Source organism: Notamacropus eugenii, chromosome 4 (assembly GCF_028372415.1).
Source record: "Notamacropus eugenii isolate mMacEug1 chromosome 4, mMacEug1.pri_v2, whole genome shotgun sequence".
In the NCBI taxonomy this organism is placed as follows: Eukaryota; Metazoa; Chordata; class Mammalia; order Diprotodontia; family Macropodidae; genus Notamacropus; species Notamacropus eugenii.
Window position 1 is genome coordinate 470,639,214 of NC_092875.1, and position 27,703 is coordinate 470,666,916.

General features: G+C 41.7%; 1 protein-coding gene and 1 non-coding gene across 4 annotated transcripts in view; both read right to left on the reverse strand.

Annotated features, from left to right (window-relative positions):
* Window positions 1-1,607: 1,607 nt before the first annotated feature.
* The window catches only part of ZBED3 (zinc finger BED-type containing 3), a 34,361-nt gene continuing 8,265 nt past the window's right edge, over window positions 1,608-27,703 (reverse strand). For 2 of the 3 annotated variants that reach the window (XM_072606389.1, XM_072606391.1), the window contains exons 2-4: window positions 17,058-17,256; window positions 9,991-10,056; window positions 1,608-7,390 (exon numbers count right to left, since the gene is read on the reverse strand). In XM_072606389.1, the coding sequence (XP_072462490.1) occupies window positions 6,688-7,350 (663 nt within the window). In that variant the 5' untranslated portion in view covers window positions 7,351-7,390; window positions 9,991-10,056; window positions 17,058-17,256 and the 3' untranslated portion in view covers window positions 1,608-6,687. Of the gene's footprint in view, window positions 7,391-9,990; window positions 10,057-17,057; window positions 17,257-19,475; window positions 25,714-27,703 lie in introns of all 3 variants that reach the window. The other variant, XM_072606390.1, reaches the window with a different exon arrangement.
* Window positions 15,169-15,307, reverse strand: LOC140502928 (small nucleolar RNA SNORA47). Its single transcript, XR_011966647.1, has one exon. It is a non-coding gene; the product is annotated as a small nucleolar RNA SNORA47 (small nucleolar RNA).

Below are 27,703 nucleotides of genomic sequence, written 5' to 3' on the forward strand. Positions count from 1 at the left end.
TTTATAGACCTAGATAAGAATCCAATAAAAACCCTATAAAAGACTTTACTGATTTGGAAAGTTGTCTCATTCCCTCAAAGCACCCATTGGGGTTAGCCCAATTCTACCTTGTTATAAAGGACTAGACTTTTTCTATCTTCACTGACTGTCCTTCATATTTTAAGTATATCCCCTTTATAAACCTGGCTTGCTTTCCTGTCTCATTGTGTGTTCCATGTTTCCCTGTATTGGACTATTTTTCTGAACCTTCTTATGTTTGCTTTGATTGACACCACAAGTACCTAATAGTGAAGCAAGTGAGATTCACCAGCCAGACTTTCCCTTAGGACACATAATGGGCAACTGCAGAAACAGAGGGGCCTGGAGGACCCAGAGTCCTTCCTTTACGTATATGGAGAGAAAGCATGTGATAAAGTGGTCACTAACAGACCAAGAATCTGCCTTCCACAAAAGGCGGCCAATCAGAAAAATCTCTTCAGGAGAAGAGAAGCTTGATGCTTCCTAGTGGCATGTCTGAAGGGGCAAGTCAATGTAAAGAAACTGATCAATAAGCATCTATTAAGTATCAGCTATGTGCCAGGCACTATGCTATATGCTGAAAACAGAAAAGCCCTTGGAGATCCTGGGTTCAAATTATGGGAATGCCAAGACAAGGAAAACCGCAGAAGATAGTAACAAAAAAATTATTAAAAATTAAAGTAAGTGTATGTGGGGGGTATGGGGGGGGGGAATTCAGGCTTCCAGCAGCAGGGGATAAAATGTACCTGTGGTGTAGGAGAATCTTCTGTACATGCAGCTCCAAGTGGAATAAAAACTTCAAGGAACCCAATTAGGGTCATTCCTTTATATACAATTATTTTTAACAGGTCTCAGTTTGACTAAGGTAATGCCCTCTCAGTGATTAAGGATAGGTAAGAAATGAGGCAGAGGAAAAGAAAAATCCATCTAGGAGGGAAAATCCTCAGGGTTTCTGGCCAAAACAGAAACAGATGCTAGTTACATTCACTCTGAGCCATCAGAGCCAAAACAGTGGACCAAGGGAAGCTTGGCCAATCAATAAGATTTGGAGTGATTTGGGTTTAAGGCATGGTTCTTAAGAAAGAAATCTAGCTTGTAAACCTCTAGAGATCTTTTGAGGTTTCAGTGATGAAAATTTACATTCCTTTGGGCAGTCCCTTAGCTTAAAAGACCAAGTCTCTCACTGCATCCTAGGCCATCTTCAGTCATCTTGCCACTGAATGTTCCCAGATGACTCGACGGGAGAAAGTGAGGCTGATGACTTTGCACAGCCCTGCCTCACTTCAATACAATTCACTTGCATGCCATGGTATCACCTCCCTAATGTCCTGGTCTTCAAGAAGGAAAGACAAAACAACCACGGCTAGTTGCTATGTCTCTGGACAGTTACAGATAAATGGAGCTCACCTGGCCAGACTCAAGTCAATCTCAGTTGAACATGACTTGAATAGGTGTTGACAATTCCTGTTGTGCTGAAGGGAGATCAGACAGTAGCCTGTAGTGGAACTAGAAACAAGGAGCAAAGACCTTCACTCAGCTTGGCTTTCTGTACAGTCATGTTTGTTTCTCAGTAAAAACCACACAATACATTTCTTTTTCAAAGTTTTATTCTGAAATGAACAAAAAAAGTATTTCCAAATACACAGAAAGATGGGTTTGGTGGGTAGGGGTGGGGAAGGATTGTTCATGACATTATAGATTTGTCCTGTACAGTGGCTTTTCTTGTTAAAGTGTAATCTCCACCTGCAGATTTCTGATGTCCTTTTTGTCTGTGCTTCTTTCTGGCCTTTATTTTACTCTTTTCTCTGCATTTTAACAAAAAGTTGCTTCAATGACCTTTTCTTTCTTTTTTCTAAAATGGCATTTCCGTGTGTGTGTGTGTGTGTGTGTGTGTGTGTGTGTGTGTATGTGTATTATAGAACAAGAGGATGGTACATGAAACTCCTCTATATGTAGGCCTTCATATAAAGTCTTTTGCAAATTTCCTGTCTTCTACATAAACAAAACCAAAAATAAAACATCTTTGCTCTCAATGAACTTATGTTCCATAGAAGGAAACAACATGTACACATATAAGTACATACAAAACATATGTATCTACCTTAAGAGAGCACATGGGCTGGAATAACATGTCCAGTCCATATTCTGCATCTTCACACCAAGGCATGCAATATGGACAGGGTTCAGTCCGAGGGAGCCTGCCCTCATAAGATGGCTCATTAAGACTGCCACCCTGGTGCCCTGGGAGATGATTTTCAGTAGAGTTATTAGATTATGGCTCACATCAAGATTTCTGTGCCGGGACCCCAAAGCAGAAAGGTACTTCATGCATAATATGAATTAGGGATGACTTAGTTTACTCATATATACAAATGAGGCATGTTAAACATAAAAGACTTATACTGCTTATGTACAAGACCAAACTTAAAACAGGATTCAGTAACAACTTATAACAACCGTTCCACTTGCTGGGAAGGCAATAACGTAAACCCCATCTTTAAGTGACTGTGCTAATAAGGCACTTTACATTTCACCCCAGCTCTGTGCTGTATACATAATGTTCAGTATTTCTGCTAATAAAACAGCCAGACTCAGGCAAACCCCCTTTTCCACAGCTACCTTCTCTGATGAAGACGCTTCCCTTTCCACCAGTCAGTGGATGTAACGTGACTGCACCGAAGGCCTCTAGACCTCTCAGTTTCACAAGGTTGCCTCCAAGCCTGTACATAGCCACCTTGGGATACTTATTTGTCTAAGATCTGAAGTACCCAAACACTGCCTCAGGCTAGGCTAGAATGGTGTGCATTTTAGCCCCAACAAATTGACAGTTAACAGTCTCAATGCAATCTACAGGTAGAAAGAAAGAGACAGAGATGAAGGGATGGGCTGCTCCCTTGTGTGCATCCACAGTCATCAACTCCTGGACACACAGCCAAAAAGAGGTTTCCTTGATATTTCAAAGGACAAGGCCTCAGCAACAAGTCATACAGGGCTAGAAGCAAGTCCCCCTTCTCCACCCAAAGCTTCCACATGGTCATCTAGAACCCAGGTAAGATGAATCCAGGCATGCTTCATCCCTTTCTCCGAAACAAAATAATACAAGACAATTTTAGAGGGGGAAAGCACAGCCACTGCAAGGAGGGGAAAAAAGAGATGCTTTCATTTAGGCAGTGGCTCTTAAGCTGAGGTCAGGAGAAAACTTGAGACTCTAATACAGAGCAGAGGCAGAATACATTTCAAGCCTGAGGGGCAGCTTGGGTAAAGGCAAGGAAAAAGAAGCCAAGTGCATGTGTGGAAACTGCCAGGACGCCAGGAAGCTGGGCTATAGAGTATAGGGAGGCCAATAACGTGTACTAAGACTGCAAAGGTAGATTGTAAAGGGCTTTAAATAAACGTCAACATTCCTTCATCAGTGGGAAAGGACAGAGTCTCAGAACAGTAGACAGGCAAAAATGTTTATAATTTTCTTGTATTTATTTATAATAGCTTTTGAAATTTGTTACTGACATCTAAAATTCATTATTGACACAGAAGCTATTTTGGAAAAACTGCAAGGTTTCTATCTACAATCTCTCCTAAACAATGTGCGTGCATTTCAATCCTATTATATCTTCAATACTTGAAAAGTCTGTGACTTCATCAGTGTGGATGGGCCCTCCTTCCATTCAGTTCTTAAGTGTTGCTATAACGAACCAAATCACAAGCTTGTTTGGAGATGAATCTCTCAGCATTTAGTGAGGATGGTCCCTAGCCTACAGCCATAGGATCCTAAGACTGAAAGGTGGAAGGAAGCTCAGAGATCATCTAAACCAAGGGTTCTCGATCTGTGGTATGGTCCACAAACTTTTTTCCCCTACATTTTGATAACTATTTCAATATAATTGGTTTGCGTTGTAATTCCATGCATTTAAAAACAATCTTCTGAGAAGGGGGTCTAGAGTCTTCCCCGGACTGCCAAAGGGGTCTGTGATGCCAAAAAAGGTTTAAGAACACAGTAAGAAACTGAGGTCCACAGAGGGATGGGACTTACTTAACATTATAGCTAGAAGTGCCAGGGAGGCAGCTAGATAGTCTACATGAGCTGTCTTCTCATATAAAAGCAAGGGGTTCTTTTATGAATAATAAACAGCCCAGTTTCATTGAAACACAGGCTACATGTAGCATTCATTCAATACTTCCTATGTACCAGGCATCATGCTAGGTCCCACAATCCCTTCCTTCGAGTTTACTTGTTGGAGGTAGCAGGAAATAAAGCTGGAAAATTCTGGGATCACATTTCAGAGGGTTCCCCAGTCCAGGCATACCCATTCTGGACTTTATATAGGAGATAATGGAGAACCCCTAAAATAATTGAGCAGCAAAATGACAGGGTCCATGCATTTGACCCATTTCTCTAACTGCAATGTGTAGGATAGCTTAGAGTAGCGAGGCAGAGGCTGAGAGACCATTTAGAAGGCAATAGTCTAGGCAAGCAGGGAAAGAGGGGACACACATGGGAGATGTCACGGAAGGGAGGGAGGCTAGTTTTCAAGGGATCCTAACATAAAGAGGAAGGAGGGGCATCACAAAAACACAGAATATTCTCTCAAGAGGTTTGGCAGTGAAAGGAAGGAAGGGGTATACTACCTGGAACAATGATCAGAACTGAGAATTCTGTTCGGTATAGAGACAAATTGAATGCATTTGTACATGGAAGGGAGGAGAGAGTAGAAAAGATCCAAATGTGAGTAAGGAGAGATATTTATTGGACATATTCTTGGAAAATGAGGGAAGCAGTGGGACCAAAAACACAAGTTAGTCATGGAAAAAGAGGAAATTGTTTTTTCCTGGTAGAACATAAATTCTCTGACAGCAGGGTGTTTCATTTAGTCTTGTAATCCCACACATAGCAGGCCATTTAACGTTGTTAAGTAATGTCTGTCTCTGTGACATTGTGGACCATATTGTACCAATACTTGCCATTGAGTTTTCTTAGCAAATACTGGAGTGGTTTGTCATTTCCTACTCCAGTGGATCAAGGCAAACAGGATTAAGTGACTTGCCCAGGGTCACAGAACTAGCAAGTGTCTGAGGCCAGATTTGAACTCAGGTCTTCCTGACACCAGGCCCAGGGCTCTAATCCACTGACACACTTAGCTGCTGGCCATTTAATAAATGCTTGTAAACGGAATGATTTCTTTGAGAAAGGAAGGAGAGAATAAAGAGACCATGATCTCTGAGTTGAAGCAGCTGGGGAACTCACACCTGATGGTCCTAATCTCAATAGAGCAGGAAGTGGTCATTTGATGAGAGTGAGGCATGGACATATATATATACAGGACTAAGACTGGGGGCTTAAGGAATTTGTGCAAAGTGTGAAATGGCTGTCCTGGGGGATTTGATAAAAGCCCCAAAAACGCTCAATAAAAGGATTGCCAAGCATCAGTGAGGGCTCAGGTAAGGTCTAAGAGTAAGGATCTCTCCTGGTCTCATTTTTTGTGGTTTTCTCAAGCAGCTCTTGGTAGCCCAGGAACAGTAATAAAGAAAACAGTAGGTGGAGGACTGGGAATTGGTAAGATAAATAGGGTGACAGGCCACAGGAGAAGGTATTCTAAGGTGCTAGCAGAAGCATGGGCAGCTGGTGGGTGCCACAGTGGACAGAGAGCCAGTCCTGGAGTCAGAAAGACTCATCTCCCTGAGTTCAAATCTAACTTTAGACACTAACTAGCTGTGTAACCCTGGGCAAGTCATTTAACCTTGTTTGCCTCAGTTTCCTCATCTGGCAAATGAGCTGGAGAAGGATATGGCAAAGCATTTCAGTATCTTTGCCAAAAAACCAACACTACCCAAAGAGGGTCATGAAGAGTTAAACATGACAAGTACAACAGCAAAGTATTCCTGAAAGAGATGACCCTGAGTAGGTCAATGAAAGGAGAAGGGGTCATCACAGACCAGGAGGGTAGAAATCTGAAGACTGAGGAGACCCCAGCCAAATGCACTTCCTGGCCTTTGTCCTAATCTAGGAGCAAAGTGAAGGCAACTTTGACCTGGGCCCTTGCTTCGCATGACTGATCTGATCATCAGTGGATAGGCACAGAGTGCGAGAAGAGTATCTGTAATTAGGCACAGTGACTTCCAGTGTCATTCAGGGCTCCAGGAGGTTGGACCTAGCCTGTGTGTGACTCTGGTATTCTGGGTTCAGGGCTCCTCCCATTTCAGTTCTAACGTTTGCTGGCTCTTCTCTCGGATGGGCTATCGTCTCTGTGAAGGAGACCGTAGCCTTCAACAGATTATGCATTTGCTGTATGTGTAGTAAGCACTGCAGATCTATGCAAACGAGGAAGTACAGCATCTTTGCCTTCAATCAGCTGATATTCTAATGGGGAAAGACAAGACCTAAAAGAAGAAGCGTGGGTATGGCAGGGAAGGCAGTAACCCTGGTGGGCATACTGCCGTGCCTGGGCCCTGCCACATTAAGGCCAAACCTCACTTATCAGAGCCAAGGGATCCAGGGAGCAGAGCTGGCTAGACTGACGTTCTGGGTGTCCCCAATAAGCATAAACTCATGATTATCAAAACCAGGAACCATCTTAAAGAAACATAAAGACATCCCACTCCTACCACAACCTAAATAGCAGGGAGAAAGCATGGGGGCTCTGCTTTGCCTCAGGATAACCTAAGGTCAACAGTCTAGAAAAGGACTTTGGTTATTAAGTAGCCCCCTCCATGATCCTCCTGCTCCTCTTTGATCAGGGTGGACAGAGGGGCACTAGCCAGGGCTAAAGCATTTTCCCTCTGGCACACTTCCAGGAGCCGGGCTTGCAGTCCCTCTTTCTCTGCCTGAAGCTCCTGCCTCTTTTCCAGTAACTCCTTCTCCTCCTCTTCAATGGCCCTTTTTCTTAGTTCCAGCACTCTCTCTCTCCTCTCCACTGCCCTCTCCCTTTTCTCCAGTTCCCTCTCCCGCTGGCTCGCCTTCAAAGCCAGCGCTCCCATCTGCTCCATCAGGCGCCCCCAGTCGCCCTCTACACCTGACGGGGAGGGTGGCAGAGGAGCCGGTGGTGCTTCTGGGCGAGGACCAGCCTGTCGGTGCCCACTCTTTTCCAGTTCTTGCTTGTGCATACTCTTCAAATGCTTCCATAGAGCAGTGGTTCCAACGTTGAACCCTGGGCCCCGGCTGACCTGCTTTCCACACAGCCTACAGGTGGCATACTGACTGGCGGGAAGGCCAGAGTAGGCCAAGGGCAGGTGGAAATACTCCCAGGCTTCCGAGTATCGGGCTCCCCGGCCATGGGCTGCAGGGGCAACACTTCGGAGGGTGTCAATGTAAGAGACACCTTCTTCCATTTTTTTCATCTAACTCTGACTCACCAAACCTCAATCATTACTCCAGGCCCTTTAGATCAAGAGGAGAAAAAAAGAGAGAGAGAATTAAAATGTGATATTGCCCCAAACATAAAATCAGAGTAATTACAAATGCTCTGCCCTCAAGGAAAGCATTTCTTCTCTTTCATACAGGAGCCTTCTCAAAGTTAGGCATTTGAGACAATAGGCTTTCTATTTTAGTATTTATATGTCAAAGGGTATTTTTTGCAATAAATTTTCTACAGAAAATTTAAGTCTATATTATACTGAATTCTTTAGACTATATACTAAATTACAGAAAATTTAGTTATATTTTCATGCTAAATGTTTTTACAAAAAATTTAGTCCACATTTTATACCAAATACTTATACTAAATTTTTTATTAAAAAGTCTATAATTAAAAAATTATACTAATTTTTAACAGAAAATTTATAGGAAAAATTTACAAGCAAATAGTTTTATACCAAATTTTTCACAAAAAGTTTAGTCTATATTTTATACATTTATACATTAATCTCTAATTTACACTAAATCGTTTACCAAAAACAGTCTATATTCTGTACTAATTTTTTTTATTAAAAAGTTTGTCTACATTTTTATAGTCTATATTTTATATCAAGCTTTTATACTAATGTTCTAGAATACTTGGTTTGTGTTGTTACATATATTTTCTAATAAATTAACCAAAATGTTTACAATTTAGTCTTTGTTTTTATGCCAAGTTTTTTATACTAAATCTTTTATAGAAAATTTAGTCTAATATTCCAGGCCAAATGACCAGAAATTTCCTTACAAATCAAACATACCTCCTCTAACAAGTATGCTTCGGCAATACATATGCTCAAATTAACGAGCTTTACCCAGAAAACTGAGCTAAGCTCCTTGAAAGGTCGTTGTGTTCGTCCTTCGCTGCCAAAGAAGACCATGCCATCAGAGAAATGATGACATGACTTGCACTTGATTTTGTTTTGAGTGAATGCTCAGTAAATGGGTGTTATAATTATAGTATGTCTAAATTTTAATTGGTCTCTCTCTGCCCACTTTTAAAAAACAAATCAAACCACTTTGTTTTACTCTGTGGTGTTAAGGGGTCCTCTGAGCTTGTCTTTCGGAGTTGCCATATTTTCTAGAAACACTGGACCCAAAGAATGCAGGAGGCCCTTGTGAGAAATGAATATTTCTCTTACATTCAATAACTAATTATTGTATCAGGACCAAGGTTTTTTTTCCCTTTTCTATTTCTTCATCCAGAATCCAACCGCTGCAGGAAATCTCTTAAAAGATTTACCCAAGCCAATACCTAATCAGACAGTAAAAGAAATTCCAAGTTTGGGCTAATAAGTGCATTCCTGTTCATTGTGTTTGCTCAGATGTTATCTGGGAAATGTTGATTTTACCTTTTGTCATAAAGGTGATACAGAAAAATTGATGTTTCTTTGACCAAGACTTGGGTGATGAGGTCATATATCCCAAGACCTTCATCGTAATATTAATTTTCTTATTACTTGTTGATTAATCAGTCAATTGCCACCCCTCAGGAACACCTACATTTGGAAGGACACATAAACTGTGAGCCCACCGCCATGAGGGGTCTTTGGTCTGAGAGATGGTCAAATGACCATCTCATCCCATCTTATCAATAAGCATGCTGGCTTTTTTAATGAAATGATTAAATTACCCAAAAACTGTTTCTTGAACTTTTTGTCACACCCTGAATGTGGCAAGGACAACGTGGATCCCCCCTCCCCCCACATAATTTGTTTGTATCCCAACCTGGATTCCCTGTGTGTCCTTGGGAATCAAAACAGACTGTCAGGCTATGCCAGGTTGGGCCCCTGTGGATATGCAGGCCGTCCTATCTTCAGTCTGTCTAGGGGTTCTAAAGGTAAATAACAGTGCTTCTGCCATAGCCTTGCTCCTCCCCTTTGGAGGGTTTTGTCCTTTTTCCACCTTTACTACACTTTCCCCCTCCCATGCCCCTTCCTTTAGGTGGAGGTTTTGTTTCCTCCTCCTTCCTTTATCCTGCTGTCCTAAATATGCGAACTTCTGTATGAATTGTGAACTCTCTGAGTTCCACATCCATGTTCATTTCTCTTGTAATAAACCTGCTTTTCACAGAAGTTTCATGACGAGATTGCCTGTTGATGCTGGAAACAAAAAGTATTCCCCTTTTCTTCTAGTCTGTTTTCCTGAAAGCCTGTAGTAACTAAGCACAGCTCTACTGAGGGAAATTCGGGAATTTAATTCTTGAATCTTTGACCTTTCTTTGGTATTTGGACAAAACTTCTACCTGAAAGATTCGTAAAGATTTAGCAGTGTGGCTTGGCAATGTTAACTGTCATTTCTGAGGACAGGTCTGACAAGGAGGAGACAGAGGAGCTCCATTTCAGGAGCCAGGCTTAGGGGAAAAGAAGCAAAAATTTTCTAGCATCAGAAACTGTTTTTTTTTCCTCCAGCCTCTAGGAGGTACCCAATCAGGACAGCAAAAACAAAACAGAAATAAACCAAAAACACTTTTTGTTTCAACTGACCCAAGATAAAGCTCGCCCTCCCCGCAAATCTGTGGCTATTCATTTAGTTAAAGTCCCTAGTAAGGAAATAAAAACAAAAGAAATGCAGAAGGTTCTCACCTAGTCAGAATATTCTTTCAAAATATCCATGTAAAAGCTCACAGAGTCAGTGAGTCGCCGTCATGCCTATGGAACAGGACAAGGAATTCATGGAACACTTTCAAGGTTAAGTTCATTTCTTTGCAGCAGACCCAGGAGACCACAAATATATGTAATAATGCTCCTATTTTACGGACGAAGGGACTCAGGCTCTGGCGACCTGAGTGGTTTGCTCCCAGTGAAGGACAAGCAAGCGCAAAGAGCAAGGACCTGAAGCTTCTGCCAAGATGAGTCCCACCTGCCCCAGGTGGCCATGGGGCCGATCAGAGCTTGTTTTCCTTTACAAGGACGCCCTGCAGTTTTCCTGCTGTGCTCACCTCACTTCGCCTCAGTTCATACAAATCCTCCCTGGTTTCTCTGAATCTTTCCCTTCCATCATTTCTTAAGAGTGCAATAACATTTTGAATTTTTATTCCAATAAAATGAGCACCTCTATACGCAAAGTATAGTGAAACTAGCAATCTCTATCATGAAGAACATGCTTTTCTTTTTAAATATATGAATCTGACACGTACATTTTGAACCTATTTTGCTTGTCTGTGATTCCTTTTCTCTTTTTCTGGAGCTAAAGGGAGAGCCCTATTTCTACCTCCTTTCTCCTTGTCATCTCCTCCCCAAAACTGAAAAAAAAAAAAAAAGAAAAAACCCACATAAAAAATGGTAGTACCTGGGAAAGCAAATTCCCCCAAAGACCATGTCCAAAAATAGATTCATTTTTCTGCCTGCAGGTGTGCAGCCTGCTTCAGCACTATCGCTCTAGACTCATAGCTGTTCATGGAACTCATCAGACTTGCTTGTCTTTCAAAGTTATTTTCCTTTAAAACGCTGTGATTATTGTATAAACTGTCCTTCTGCTCACTTCAGTTCATTTCAGTCCTCCCAGATTTCTCTGAAATCATCCCTTTCCTCATTTCTTATGACACACAATCCCTTTTGTACATCATAACTTGTCCAGCCATTCCCCAACTGATAGATACCCCTTGATAATATTTAATATCATTTTTGGACTTTAATAAGGGTCAGAGCTTGAATTAAGGAGAGCCTGGGCCTAACAGTCTCTTTGTTCTCTGAAGTAAACTCAGAGAACACCTCTTCCTATGTCAACAAGGCCAGATGGGGCTAACTTAGCATTCCTTATGAGACCCTGAACCTGAGACACTATCTTGAATGGTGGGACTTTTTTTATTATCTTGGGGACCTGTACTATGTTATGACATATCAGTGATAAAGAAAACACAGATGTTCTGAGCTGTAATTTCAATCAACACCTTGTCCACTCTCTTATCTTATTGTATTTACAACCTATCCAATTAAGAAATTCCTTTCTCATGGTATAGTTACTCACTCATGGAGACCATAAATCTGAAGGACACAGACTACCTTGGATTGTTCTAAACAGATTTCAACCTGGCCATTCCTGTATTAGGCAGTCGGAAGTTTTTCTGGCTCCATGATCATGTAACTGCTAGTTTTAAGGGAGTAAACAATGTGCATTTAGCCTGTCTGCCTTTTTTTAACACCAGACTTTCAGATTGACACCCTTTAGTTTCAAGCTTTTTGCCAATTATAATTAACTCAATGAAAAAGCAGTATGTTGAGATCAAATTAAATATATAATTTCAACTCTGAGCTCATTACCTCTTATAGTTATAGTTACGCTATAGTAGTCCAAACACACTTATGATGAATTACTTAAGCCTCAGCTATCCACAAAATAAAAGCCATGGTTTTGAAGTCAGAGGGCCTGAATTCAAATTCTGGCTCTGTTATTAATCTGTGAGACCTTGGACAAGTCAATTGATCTCTCTGGGATTCAGGTCCTCCTCAGTAAAATGTGGGAGTTGGACTAAATGGTCTCTAAGGTTCTCTACAGCTCCTAGAGCTCAATCCTATGTACATTCAGGTATCCTAGAGAGAAGCTGGCTGCCTTTCCCTTCTCCTAAGTGAAAGGGATTTTTAAATTCGGTGACTTCCTTCACTAAATGCCAAAGGAACTTCCGAGGGGTTGTCACCTCCCTCCATTCCTTAGAACCCCAACTGGATTCTTTTATTCCTAGAATTCCCACCCCACACCTCCATACAATGGCACATATCTGGTGGGAATGGGGGAAGGCAGAGATATTACAGAATATTTAGAAAAAAAGAACTATTTTTATATTGGAGTTCAAAGACAGCAAAAGTGGCTGCTTTGGAACAAACAGCATTTCTCCTATTCTGCATCAGGGGTTTCATTTTATGAGAGTTACTTTTCATTTCTCCCAAAGTCTTGGAGGCAAATTCTCAGATGGTCACAGGAGAGATGCCAAATACAAAATGGCTAATCTGGGGAAGTGGATGTTAATGTTAGCTGTGCTATGAATACCGGCAAACCAGAGGGCAGTGACGGGCTTAGAGATCGACTTAGGGGCCTGCAGCTCCAACAAACCAACTACGGAGCATCTCTGCACTGAGGTGCTAAGCACAGTGCTACATGGTGGCAAAGATACAGAGATGAATAAAAAGAGGTCCCTGCCCTTGATGAGTCTACAATCTGGTAAGGCCCTTACATTCACAAATATCATAAATTAAAGGAATATTATAATACAAAATTATAATAAAATAATGAAAACAGTAAGACCAGAGACCAGTCCTGAGAGTTCTCAGAGAGGCAACTCAGATTACCAAGGTAGGATGGTACCTTTCCTGAAATGGACAGTCTTGGCTGCCTAACGTACTGAGAAATTAAGTGACTTGCTTAGGGTCACGCAGTCAGCATTCTTCAGAGGTAGGATTTAAACAAAGGCTTCCTAGTCTCTCGATTGGTCACAAATATCTCTAAAATATCATAAAAAAAGAAAAGGACCTACGTGTACAAAAATGTTTATAGCAACTCTTTCTGTGGTGGACAAGAATTGGAAATTGCAGGAATCAATTGGGGATGGTTGGACAAGTTGTGGCATGTGAATATTTTCACATTAGTCATGTTGCCTAGAAGAATTATAACAAATGGGAGATGCCATGAGAAAGAAAACAAAACAAAAGAGAAAAGTCTGCTTCACTCTGCAATCCAGCTCCATAGTTCTTTCTCTGGATGTGGATGGCATTTTCCATTATGAATCCTTTGGAAAAGTTTTATGTCCTCGCATTGTTGAGAAGGGCTAAGCCTATCAGAATCAATCCTCACACACTGTGGCCGTCACTGTGTACAGTGTTCTCCTGGTTCTGCCCACTCCACTCAGCATCAGATCATGTAAGTCTTACCAGGTTTTCCCAAAGTCTGCCTGCTCATCATTATTACAGCACAATAGTATCCCATTATATTCATATACCACAACTTGTTCAGCCATTCCCCAATTGATGGGCATTCCCTTGGCCACCACAAAGAGAATTGCTATAAATATTTTTGTACATGTGGGACCCTTTCCCATTTCTATGATCTCTTTGGGATAGAGTCCCAGAAGCGATATTGCTGGGTTAAAGGGTATGCACATTTTTGTAGCCCTTTGAGCATGGTTCCAAATTGCTCTCCAGAATGGCTGGATCAGCTCACAGCTCCACCAACAATGAATTAGTGTTCCAACTCTCCCACATCTTCTCCAACATTTATCATCATCCTGTTCTGTCATGTTAGCCAATCTGATAGATGTGATGTGGTACTTCAGAGTTGTTCTGATTTGCATCTCTCTAATCAATAGTGATTTAGAGCATTTTTTCATATGACTGTAGAAAGCCTTAATTTCTTCCTCTGAAAACTGCCTGTTCATATCCTTTGATCATTTATCAACTGGGGAATGACTTGTATTATTGTACATTTGGTTCAGTTCTCTATATATTCTAGAAATGAGGCCTTTACCACAAATACTAGTTGTAAAAATTCTTTTCCAGCTTTCTGCTTCCCTCTTAATCTTGGTTGCATTGACTTTGTTTGTGCAAAAATCTTTCAATTTAACATACCAAAAATTTATCTGTTCTGCATTTTATAATGTTCTCTATCTCATTTGGTCATAAATTCATCCATTCTTCATAACTCTGACAGATAAACCATGCCTTGCTCCCCTGATCTGTTTGTAGCATCAGCCTTTACACCCATAGGGACTGTATTCTGGTATACAGGGTCATACTGGTCTGTGCCCAGTTCCTGCCATATTATTTTCCAGTTTTCCCAGTAGTTTTTGTCAAACAGTGAGTTTTTATTCCAGAAGCTGGGTCTTGGGGTTTATCAAACAAAAGATTGCTATAATCGTTGACTACTGTGTCGAAGTATACTATTTTCATGGTTTTCCGTGTTCTGTTTCTTTCACAACATGACTAATGTGGAAATGTTTACATGACTGCACACACATAGCCTATATCATACTGACTTCCATCTTGGGGGGGGGAGAGAGGGAGAAAAATTTGGAACTCAAAACCTTATAAAAAACGAATGTTGAAAATTGTTTTTACAAGTAATTGGAAAAAAATAAAATACTATTTACATTGAAAGAAAAATGTCTTTTAAAAAGAATTTTTAGTGGATGAAAGCAGTTCTGAAGAAGGCACCAATGGAAGGGTCTGAACCCAGGTCTATCTCCAAGTTCAGCCTCAAAGCACTAAGGTAATTTCTAGGCAGAAGTTGGGGAGGAGGGAGAGAGGCAGGGGATAACCCTCTACTGCAAATCTCTAGGAAACCTTTGATTTCCTTGGAAACACCTTATGTTTCATATACCACAGATTTCCACGAACAAGCACCTGAAAAGCATGGAAGCCCAAGAACCACTCACACCACTGGATGCTTTGAGGCTTGCCAAAAGAACCCTTTAGCCTAGTTAGAATCGCAGACCCAGACTCATGATGGAAAATGCTGCCCACATCCAGAGAAAGAGCCATGGAGTCTGAATGCAGATGGAAGCAGACTATTTTCACTTTTTTATTGTTTTTTTTCTTTCTTGTGGTTTTCCCCTTCTGTTCCAAGTTTTCTTTCACAACATGACTAATGTGGAAATACATTTAACATGACTGTACATGTATAACCTGCATCAGGGTGCTTGCTGTCTTGGGGAGAGAAGGGAGAAAAATCTGGAGCTCCAAATCTTACAAAGGTGGATAATGAAAACTCTCTTTACGTGTAACTGGAAAAAAATACTACCAAGTTTAAAAAAGAAGCAGAAACGTAGACCCCAGACACTGTCTGCAAGCAAAGCACAGCGCGTCCCTTCCACACGTTAAAGGGAGGCCAGCGTTTCAAGCATCATTTTACTGTTGGAGGCAATAACCAGTAAAAGACAGCACCGTGCAGCTGCCTCACCTTCTCTGTCCTCCATGAACAGCACGGCGTCACACCTCTGGGACTGCCCTGCGGACATGGCGGAGAGTGCAACTCTAAAAAGCAAGGGACCAGGGACAGACTTTAAAGGGGGGGGGTCTGTGGGGAAAAAAAGTCACATCTTTATTTTCACTAACCTAAAATTGAAATTTAGCTTTTTCTTTAATCACGAATGTAAACCATAAGGATTCTCCCAAGAAGGGGCCCACAGGCTTCACCAGAGGATCTAAGGGGTTCAGGACACAAAATGGTAATGACCAAAGGTCACCCCCAAAGACAAGACGAAAAGGAACATTCCCACTATCTTTGAAGATGTGATGGAATATGAGTATGACAACTCTGTGTAACAGCAGGTATTTTCTGAGCTGGTTAGTTTTGCTGACCTATTTTTTAAATCTTTTTCACTCTTTGTTACAGGGGATGGACTTCTGGAAGAGGGACAGGTATGTGAGTAAATGTAGATGACATAAAAGAGAGGCTTCCACTATTACACAGGCTTCCTTGAAATGGAAATTTATTGCTATATGTTTTGAATCCTATCTTACATTCTGCTGTGTATATGACATGCTTTTCTCTCCTTATTTGGTATTTAAGTTTCAATATTTCAATATTTCCTTTTCTTATTCTGTATTTAATTCTTAGTAATAAAAAAAGAAAAGGCTCCTGTACATTCTAAGAAAACATTTTACTTTATCTTTCAGGATAAGGCACAATTTCTATTCTAATCATCTATGGGAGGTTGAAACACACACACACACACATACACACACACACACACACACACACACACACACACACACACACACACAAAGATTTCCTTCAAGATGACCTTTTGACTTAAAGAGAGGCTGAATCCTCAAAAGCAGAGGAATATGGAAAGCTGGCGATAAACTGGGATTGCAGAACCTCAACAAAGTACAGAGAAAGACGCATGCCAAAGGGCACATTGTACACATGTGGAATGTGATGACAAAGGAAGGTAGTACTTGAAAGTTCTATATAAGTATGGTATTATTCTTATTGGGCTAAAAACCAAATATCTAGTTAATGTCTTTAAGAAAGAGACATTCATAAACTACAATTCTGTTTAATCTTACGATATTAAGACCAATTATCTGTTAGCTTAAAACCTGGTACCTTGGTTACAGAATTAGCATTTCTAAGTCTCCGCTGAGCTTGGGTTCCAGATGTGGACCATAAAACACTGTGAAAAATCAGACTGACTTGCAAAAAGATTAAAAATGATTTTATTTAGTTGAGGACACTAATGGCCTTAATCAAGACTGACCAACTTGCTTAAACAAATAATTATCCTTGACAAAAGAAGTGTAAATGAAATCCCAGTTCATTAATTTGCTTAGCTTCTCTTCTCTTAAGGGACTAATTAAATATGCTGATATAGATAAACAAGTAAGAATAAAAATGGAGATTCTAAATTAATTTATGGATTAGTGCAATACCAGTGGGCTTAGTTTATAGAATTAGATAAAATAACTGCATGTAGAAAACTTTCATCAGCTATACGTTCTCAATGATAAATGCATACGTAAGACAACCTGGTAAAACATTATCTAAATGAAAACTGAAATACAAGGGATTGATAAGTTAGGGATACTTTCAAACTATCCTATGATGCCTCTTGCCTGTCCATCCCAAGTGCTTAGGTGGTACTTAATACATGCTTATTAACTAAAATGATTAATATCACTTGAGATGATACTTCATTTGAAAGAGAGATCAGACTTACTTTGGTGCCAGAGGTATAAACTCTCAGTAGTAGGTGGAAACTGCCAAGAGCCAGATTTAGGAGAATAATTCGTTTTCCCAGAATGGGTGAGTAGTCTCCGCTGGTAGATTGATGCTTTCCAAACAAATGCTGCAGAATCACTTGTTATGGATGACGCAGGGCTAGTGCTTGCTCAGGCTGAACTGGATCCAAGAGGTACCTTCCAAATGAGAGTTGAGGAAAAATGGTAAACAACTGCCACAAACACATTGCACATAGCACTGCAATAAATGTGCTGAATGTATACAGGGTCTCAAATTATAGTTAAGACTATCCCTTTATGCAACAGAGCTTCTTCTGAAACGTTGAGTGGAAAATGTGTGGGATAAAAAGACCCTCACTCAAAATCTTAAATAAATGAAGAGGCTTCTCAATAAGAACAGAAAGAAAAAGATTTATTACAATTCTCAAGAAAGGGATGTCCTTCCACCAGGTCAGGAAGCCTGATGGAAGGAGGAAACTTACAGAAATTGAAGCACAATTTTTATACCCTAACACAGAGAATCCCACCTCCCCACTATCCCACATCTCCATTGACTGGGAGGTGGGCTCACAATCTAAGCGCAAAATACTAGACAAACCCTGGGAAATCTTCACCTATCCCAACACAATGACCTCATCTAATATCTAACTTCACTGCTGATGTGGCTTTAGAAAAGAGGGGAGGGGGAGAAGCAAGAACTGGTAGCGTTGATGTGGCAACAGTACAACAAACAATGGGGAGGATTTGAGTAACTTCCAAGTTTCGACTACAGCTCACAGCACTTTCACAAAGAAAGCTGGTAGCTGGTAAGAGGGGGAACCCAACTGACCGTCCACAAGCCCTGGATACCTGAAACTCAGGTATCCAAGGAGAGAGGCCTTATGGAAGAGAAATCTTATTTAGAAAATCCAATATTCCCCATCCTGTTATTATGAAAAGTCTTCACAATCTCCTCATCTCACTCAAAAACACTTGTTGGTAAGCTGAATCCTTTTTAATGTACTAGGAAGATTTATTTACACAGCAAGCCTCTGAATCCTTTTAAATAATCCAAGTTAAAAATCTAACTCCAGACACTAGCTGTATGACCCTTGGCAAGTCACTTAGCCTCTACCTCAGTTTCCTCATCTGTAAAATGGAGATAACAGCAGCACCAATGGACCAGGGTTGTACGGATCAAATGAGATAGTATTTACAAGGTACTCTGCAAACCTCACAGAACCACATCAGTGCTAGTTATTATTGGTGTATCCTAAGGTGCCAATTTAAAGTAGGCTATGTCTCTCTCTAGTTTCCTTAGAAAGGGCAAACTACTGTGCTGTTCAGTCGCGTACAACCCTACGGGACCCCTTTTATTATTTGGGGCTTTCTTGGCAAAGATACTGGAGTGGTCAGCCATTTCCTTCTCCAGCTCATTTTACAGATTAGGAATTGAGGCCAACAGAGTTAAGTGACTTGCCCAGGGTCACACAGCCAAGTCTGAACTTTGTCTTCCCATCTCAGGCCCAGCCCTCTATGGCTGAGCCATCAGCTGCCTCCTATCCTAGTTAACTTATTTCTTGGAAGAACCACTTTTAAGAAGGAGGTGGGGGTGGAGAGGGTAGGCTTTCCTAACGAGCCTTGGGCAAGGAACTCTAATTACTTGATCGCCTAAGCAAATACTGTGACTCTCTCCTGCATCTCACATAAGTATGGCAACCATATGTCTGATTTCCAACATTCCACTCCGTTGTCCCATGAACCAACTAAATGTTCTGAAAATTCCATTATTTCAGCGAACGGCAGCCAAGTGTATCAAGTCAGTCAGCATTACAATAAAAATATACTGTTACGGAAGACTGAGAATCACAGGCTGAACAAACGCCATCTTGCTCACTAGCCTGTGCTGTTTTATGCCTGTCTGAACATGGAGAGAGAGGCGTTGGTGGAGGGGTGTGGAGCAAGCCACAACATTGCTACAGGTATGGGCTGTGTTCAACAGAGAAGCACAGACACCTCTAACAGCAGGGCCCAGTGGGCAGCACAGAGGGGAAAGCTAGAACGATTATTTCCACTTGCTATGAGGCAGTATGGTGTAATCAAAAGAAACAAGTCCAAGACAAAGCCATTCCAGTGCAGAGATTTTTAACTTGCAAACAAGGGGGATGCACACAGAGTGTGGGTGTCTGAGCTCATTTAGATTTTGGCATTTTTTTATGCAACCAACTCAAAGGACATGCTGTTTGGCTACCCTAGCAAGGTACAGGAAAGCATGGGAATACACAAAAAAAATTCTGAGAAACATCTGCTTCAAAAAAAATTACATATGGTCCAGAAAAATAACTGCAGCAAAGAAATGCCTGTTGGAACAGGATAAACAATATTGGGAGCTTCTTCTGATACATCGTGTTACATACACTGGGCTTACTCAGCAAACTACAGGAGTCCCAGGTGTTACTGAGAACCAAGATGACGTCTGGTTGTTCGGTCATTTTCGGTGTCATCCAACTCTTTGTGACCCCTTTTGGGGGGTTTTCTTGGATACTGGAGTGGTTTGCCATTTTCTTCTCCAACTCATTTTGCAGATGAGGAAACTGAGGAAAATACGGTTAAGTGACTTGCCCGGGATCACGCAGCTAGTAAGTGTCTGAAGCTAGATTTGAACTTAGGTCTTACTGACTCCAGACCTGGTGCTCTCTCTACTGCATCACCTAGTTCAGGTTCATAGTCAAACTCCATTTCACTATTCACTCTGTTTCTGTAGTTCAGAGTTTTGAGGTGTTCAAAGTTACTATTTTTTTAAATGTCAAAACAAGTATAAATGACGAAAAGATGAAGTGTGCTTTGAATTCAGTTTTACAAAATGATTATATCTGGGCCTCCTAGCACACTACAACTTACACAGTCTTTCTTAGTTGCAAGCCATCTGGAACCACCTAAGAGACGAGGATGGAAGTGGGCCTCACACCAACCTTCTAATCAATCAATCAACAAGCATTTATTAAATTCTTATCCTGTGCTAAACTCTGATCTAGGCACAGGAGGGCAGAGAAAGGCAAAAATCATTCCTTGCCTTCAAGGAGCTTAAGAACCTTGGGGTGAATTACTTTATAAAGCTTCTTGTGCCCGCCTGATCCTCTGAAATCTCAATCTCTGGCCCCTCTGACTCCTATTATTTATAGATAAAAAATAATAAAACAGAACCACCACCCATCTAAGCAAGAATCTGTCTTCCTTATAATCTTGTCTCAGACCCTTTATTCTTCTTCTAGAAGCTCTGGACTCCCTGTCTTTCTGCATAGTTAAAATTGCTTTTCATTCTCAATCTCTTCCTCTTAATACCCTTCCCATCATCCTGTTCTAACTACAAACCTTCTTCAACGATGATCATGGTCAAAGAATTTTTACATCAAGAAGGGCACTGGGAGAACCTCACCCTCCAGGGGAGGAGGTCAAAAAAGGCAGAGAAGCAGAGTGGAAGTCAAAAAGCTGAGCCAAAAGAAAGAGATAAGATTTATAAGCATGTTAAGAAGTCTGCTAGAGGGAAGCGATTTCAGCTTCTTCAGAAAATAGTACTTGGTTAGACAGCTATCCCTGGGGCAAAGTTCAGATTAAACAGGCAAAAAGCAGCATTCTGGGGCAATTAACTGGACCAGTGGGGAAAGCCAACTACTGGACTTGATTCTGGGCTCTATAATGGGACAGTCAACAGTGCGGTACAACATCAGTTCTTGCAGTCTGGTTTATAGTTCTTACAGATGATAGGCTGGAAAGTTTGTCCAAAAGGAAAGAATGAGGTTGCCATTTTAGTCATGAAGATGTTCCTAAATGGTATGTCCTTCTTTCCACAATCCCCGTTCCTCTACCTCCAATCACATTCAGCTGAAGTAGATTATTCAATGATCCTATGTTATACAGTGAGGACTGTAAAGAGAGATCTTTCAAGGCTGGCTGTCAACATTCGGTCTTGAAACTATAGATAGGTTGTTTGAAACCCTTGTGAATCATTTGGAGAAAGGGAAAGAATAGAAAACCATATGGGGAGAACTTGGCATCTAGTGATTAGATATTAAATTATTATATAAGACAGAATTTTTATTGTATTATATTTTATTATAAGGCAGAATGTCCTTGAAAAATGCCCTGGGATGAAGATTACCTAATCCAAGGCCTAGCCATGGGAACAAACTTTGGAGAACCAGGTTGTCTGTTTGTGGATCCTAGAAGTCAACTACTTTACTTTTGCTATTTTCATGAGTATAAAGGAGAGATTACAGATAGGTGACTAAAGTTCAAGAATACCTACGTACATTGGAACCCCTGGACAAAGTGGTGGAATTTTGTGATGTGTACTACACCTCTAGGGAGGTCCGCAGCCCACCTGTGTCTGAGTACTAAGACTCAGAAAGGGGTGACTTTGACCATACCACTATCCCCAGGGTAGTCTGTTTCTGAGGCAAAGATGTGTAGTCACAAGTGGATGAGTTAGTGGTTGGGAAGGGGACAGTGACACATGGAGCTCCTCTAATTGCATAATTGAGAGACTTCCCTTCAGCCCATGCCCACCCTGGGGAGGTCAGATCCAAGAAATCAATGTGATGTCACATGTGGAGAAGATGTGGAGATCAGCTGACCTCTGCTATACTTTGACACTTGAGATCAGACCTGTACCTCTCAAAACTCAAGTCACCTCCTTGAGAGTGGACAACTTACTTTTGGGATTGGTCAAATGATATAAGAGTCTAACCAGGGACTGGAAGCTCCAATCCGTTAGCGTCTCAACTGTTGCAGAGACATTCTTTCACCAGGATGCATTAATAGGTACTGATGCAGGTTCTGGTTTTGGACGAGGGGAAAGGGAAGCTGTTAGAGGCACTAGGCCCTTGGAAGCTGACTTCCCTACTGTTTGTCTGAATGCTGCAGACCCAGCATTCTGCCATGATGGCACATCCATTTCGCTAGCCAAAAGGACCAGACCCTACCACCTGAGTGAGAAAATTGCGCTGTTTTTCCCAGAAATGTCTTTGGTTCTTCTTTCCCTGACTTTTCTGAAAGACAGTAACAAATATGTTTACCGGATGAGTTTTGGTATCTAAGGACTCCTCCTTGGGCCACAAGCAGCCTCCTGGCTGTATAATGGAGGTCAGAAAAAACAAAGAATCTAGAGCACAGGGAATGTTGGTGGGGAGCCAGGTAGTCTTTTATGCCCCCCAAGTACTGATCCCACGCCCTGTGGTCAGTGGCACATTTTGGCAAGTAGTTAGCGGCAGGGGAAGTGACATCACATAATTCTAGAGTTTTGGGGTATGCAAGGTTTAGAGAGAGAGCAGAAGCACCCAGGAACAGGGCATGAGGCCCTTCAAGAAACAAGGAAGAATTTCGACACCTCTATTCATTGGGTTTGAGTAGGGGGCTACGCAAATATTGGTAAGTCTTAAGACATTTAGGAAAATCACTAATTGCAACTCTGAGTCTGAGGGCTAGGTATTCAACCAGAGAACACAGAAACCCGGCAGGCTTACACTGAACAACCTGCTGGCCACCAGCCCCTCACTGGTCAGAAGACAGCGTCCCCAGAACAAACAGAAGCCCAAATACCAAAATCATGGCTGTCTCAGCACGGAGAGGGCAGATAAAACACCTAGGGATTAGGAGAATCCAGACAAGGTATCCCTGGCCAAAGAAGAGGCCAGGTTCATGGAATCCCTCTTCAATTTAAGAAGTAGCAGGTTGTTTTTTTGTGTAAGATGAGCTTCCGATCCTTGGAATCCTTGGATTGAGCATCCAGGTAGAAGGTCCTCATCATTGGGTTGTGAGTGCCAGAAGTGGCTTGGGTTCCAGGTGGTCTATCCCCTCAATTATGGGGAAAATTTGGGCTACAAATAGGTCCTGGGATGTACCTTCCCACCCAGGAAATGTCAGATTTTTACTGGGGGGTTCTGATGGATGCTTGTCCCCTGGCTGGATGCTGTGACAGGGAAGGTTGTTTGGATCAGCCTACAGTGCTTTGGCTTTCCCAGAAAAGGTAGATAGTATGTGAGTTAATGCAGTGATTGTATTGTACACAATATCCTCAAAGTCTCAATACGGTTTTAGGTTACTAAAGCATAAAACTGCATCAAGGCTTTGGGAACATTCTATTATGACTGCATTAGACTGTTCACTGAGCTCCCCCATTGCTAGTGCCCAAGTTTTAGTTGGCATGAGATACTCAAAATTTATCTCACAAGTGGAAACGTTCCTATTTGGGGACCCTGGCATTTCTAAACTAGATCATTATCAAGGGCAGAAGTTTAGCCCACTTATCTGAGTCTTGACAGAACCTAGACATAAAAAGAGCCTAAGAGGAAAGATTTCTTTCTATTTGCCCTAATGTTTGGAGATGGCATGAGGGTATGAAATTTTAGGGAGAATCCATGGGATTTTGTTAGTTGATAGTTGACCTCAAAGGTGAAGTGGGTCCCTTGGTATGACTCTTCATATTGGGAGGCTGGATCTTTTCTGGGTCACTGTTATAAAGTCTGCTCTCTAGCTAAGGTAACACTGTACTTCTCTAATAAGCAAACAGACTACTACCAGGCAATATTTAAAATCCAGAGAGGGTGAGAACTCTATGAAATCTATGTGGAGTCCCTAGAATGAATGATTAGGCCTCCATAAAGGGCTCCCGTAGATCTTTAGCCCTTTTCCTTCATGGTATTTTCTTCAAATACGCAACTGTAGAGGATGAAGATAGTTATTTGATTGATCTCTGGCCAATATCATTTTTTTTTACTAGTCTCAAGGCTACGCCATATGGCCTTTGCACACATGGCCCATCTGATGGGTCCCAAGTATAAAGAGAAAATAGCAGGGTTGGGAGTCAATGACATTTCCACTGGCCTCATGATGAGCTCTCAAGAGTTGCTGGAGCAGCCTAGAGATATCCACCTTTATTTCTCAAGGTGGGGTATGGCCAGACAAGAGAAAATGGTATCATTAAGGGACAATGGGAGTGGGAGGAATGCAAAAGATGAGGATGAGGTGAGATCACTTAATCTGTAGCACCTCAAGCACAGGTGTGTCAAAAACAGGATCCAGCCTATGGAGGGCAGTGGATTACAGCAATTTGGGAAGAGGTGGACAGCCTTGAGGAGAGCAGTTGTGAGGGGTCCAAGGAAAATGGAAGCTCCCAAGACAGAGAACTCCTTCTATATCTGATCCATAGAATGACAGACTCCAAAAACACATCTAGAATTGGCTAGAGATATTGACTGGTGTGTCTTTTGACAACTGGAAATCTCAAGTGAGGGCAATTAGCCCTCACAGGTTGCAGCTTGTACTAAGGATGAAAGCCTCAAAGGAGGCTTTTCCACTGACTGGAAGAAATTAAGGTTCCCAGGAATCTTGAATGTCTAGAAGACTTATCAAAAGAAAGGATGAAAACATGGTTTGAAGAGATGTGTATGCGCAAGCAGTCACGGAGAAGAAAATGTGGATCTATGTTCAAAAGGGTAGGAGGGTGGAAGGATTTAGGGTGTTAACCCATATATAACAAATCACAGGATTAGGAACAATGACGTGTCAGGAAATACAAAAGTATTAAAAGCTCAAAGGTTCTGGAAAAAGAGGTAAGTCTGATTTCCTTCTGGGTCAACTTTTCCTTCTTAATCTAGAGAGTGAGGGTTCTGGGGGTACTGCAGGGGGAAACTGCATAACACAGCACTCCTTTGGATAGTATGGTTCAATTACAGATTCTCTGCTTGAATCCCTCGAGGTGGGATGTTGGAGAACACTGTTGGAAAAGGTTTGTTGGCCTCACAGTAAATTCTGACTAGTGCTATCTCAAGAAACAAATCCTTATAATCTGAAAGGGTTATTCACAAGACAGAGCAAACTTTTTCTGAGGGCTGAGAGCTGAGATGGTGTTCCCCCTTCATTACTGGGGTGTCAGAATCTGTACCAATTAGGGAACTGCCTATTAGGGTCAAGGACTCAATGCAAGGGCCCAAATTGGGTAGAGGCTAGGATTTCCTATCCCTACAGCATATACTACAGCAGGAGTGGGGAACCTCTGGCCTCAAGGTCATATGTGGCCCTCAAGTGTAGCCCTCACAGAACAAATCCCTTCAATAAAAGGATCTATTCTATAAAACGTGAACTCAGTCAAAAGGCTGCACCCAAGGACCTAGAAGGCCACATGTGGCCTCGGGGCTGCAGGTTCCCTACTCCTGCTCTACACCTTATGATAAAGGCAATTCTATGTCTTCCATTTTAATATTTAAGAAGGGATCCCCAGTGTCAACGAGAAAATTCAGTTCCCAATTTCAGTTGTGAGCCAGATGTGGCATTTCAGAGTACTGTCGAGGGCTGACTGGGCCTCATCACAGGCAGTTAGGAAATCTGCCAGTTTCTCTGGGACCAGAGAGATTAGAGAAAGGGTGGTCCTGGGGGAGCCCTCTCCTTTCCTGCTGTTCTTGGTCTCTGAGCTGTCATGGATATGTTTCACCAATGTCTAATCTTCTCATGATGATGACATCCAGGATGTTCATCTCTGTCTGTAGGACCCCCATACACAGGAACAGGAATTTCAATCTTGCTGCATGCTTATTCTGGAGTAATTCGAACTGAAGGCCTAAAACAGCACTCCTCAGTTTCTTCTCTTTTTTTAGCCTCCTGTTGGACATTTAAAAAAAAAAACTCAGAAAGCTGAGTAGCTGTGGAGTTAATGACACTAAATGGGGACCCATACCAGCCCACCACTTAGCTTCTGATGGAGAACTGAAGGTCAGGCAGACTCTTCACTAGGGCAGAAATGAGAAAGAGCTGGTATTAATAGTCTATCTTTTTTAAAAGTTTCCATAAAGTGTCCTACAAAGGTTTAGGAGGCTCTCCTTCATATCATTTGCATAAATCCATTTTCATCCAGTTAGTCTTTGGTTTCTCTGATAGGGCACCTGGTGTCCTATAACTCAGCATCCAGACACTATTCTGTCTCTGTGGTAGGAAATCCCAGTGATGAGTCAAGCCCTCTTTTACTCTGGATTTTGGGTAATTTATCAGCCAGGCACCAGGTTCAGTGGAGGAAAATTGTATACTTATGGGAGGAGAAAGAATTGTAGAGTGCCAAGAATCACTGAAGTTTCCCCTAAACTTTGCAAGGTTCTCATCTGAGGTAGGAAGAGACACTGTAATTAAGAGTATGAGCACCTGTCCAGGGCACATGAATTCTTTGAGCTTTGCTCCCAAGAGTGGCTGGATATATGCACATTGAACACTAGTCAGTGATCCCAGGAAAGGAAGCTGTCGTGTTTTCAGAAGGAGGGGGAAAAGAGGAAGCATTATAGGGAATACAGTTATCCTTTCCACATTGTGTTTCCCCTATCATGGTTTAGATAAATCGTGGGGTCAGCATAAGAAATTAAATGGGAATTTGGGGGGTGTTTTGCAGAAGCCACAGATAACATAGAAAAAGTTTAGAAACACAGAAATGCATAAAATACATGCATAATATTGTATAATATCATATCAACATATTTTATCTTCTAATACCATAATAATTCAGACGTCTTCTCAGGTTTGAAGGGAGGACAAACATTTTATGTGGATTTTCTAGATCACAGAAGTGCCACACCCCTAAGTCCCACAGTGTGGGAGGACAACTATAAATAGTTCTTAAAACTCAATTACAACTAAGGTAAAGCCGGTCTGAAGGTTTTCTAGCCTCATTCCCATGATATATATCTTTGTTCCCCTTTCCCTCAAGGAGAGTCTAAGTTTCAAGGACTAGTGAGACAAGAGTGCAGTTTAATGGCGGGGAAGACATGTAAGAGAAGAATTAAGGGAAAGGTCAGGAGAGGGGTGAGTGTGAAGAGATGGGGCAAGTCAGAATTGGTGAAGGAGGGGGATCCTCTAAACAGGGGGAGCAAGAGTGTGGGCATGTGACCTGTGACTCCAGTTAATGGAAACAGCAGAAGAACCTCTAACTCTCCCCCGGAACGGCTTGTGTAGGGCATGGGCCATGCCTGGCACTGTGCCTTTTTGTTCAGTTTCTATATAATATCTGGCCTGAGGGTAGTGCAAAGATCTACAACTGCCCTGCTGCTGTACAGGATGGGCTCATGAATTAGCTCCCCTCAATTAAAAATCTATTTGCTTCTGCCCCTCTTTCTTTGGTACCTCAGTATTCTCTTGGAGATGGGACTCCCTCAGGACAGTCTGCCACCTTACAATTGGCATAATGAGGACAGAACAGATCTACCACCTTACAATTAGTGTAGCTGGTAGGATACCAAAGAAATGGGCTTGGGGAGAAAACCTTCCACAGGATTAATCCCAAGCTGGTCACCCACCTCCCTGGGAGGAGGGGTGGTCAGCATGCTAGATGCCTGGTGTGAGTATGGGGATGCCTAAAAAAAGCTGATTGGCTTGTACAATGACAAGTTTGAAGCACACTAAATTGGCTATTTGTGTTACTTAGAATGACCGATTTATTGTTTTACACTAGAGAAAGACATCATCTCACTGACTACAGAGTCAAAGGGAAAGGGAAGGCAGAGGAGTGGGGAGGACGCAGAGAATGGTATGAGTGAAGCTTCAAAGTAAAACAAAGCTGCAACCTTACACTTTAAAATAGATCTGACACTTATAAACTGTCTGCCTAGTA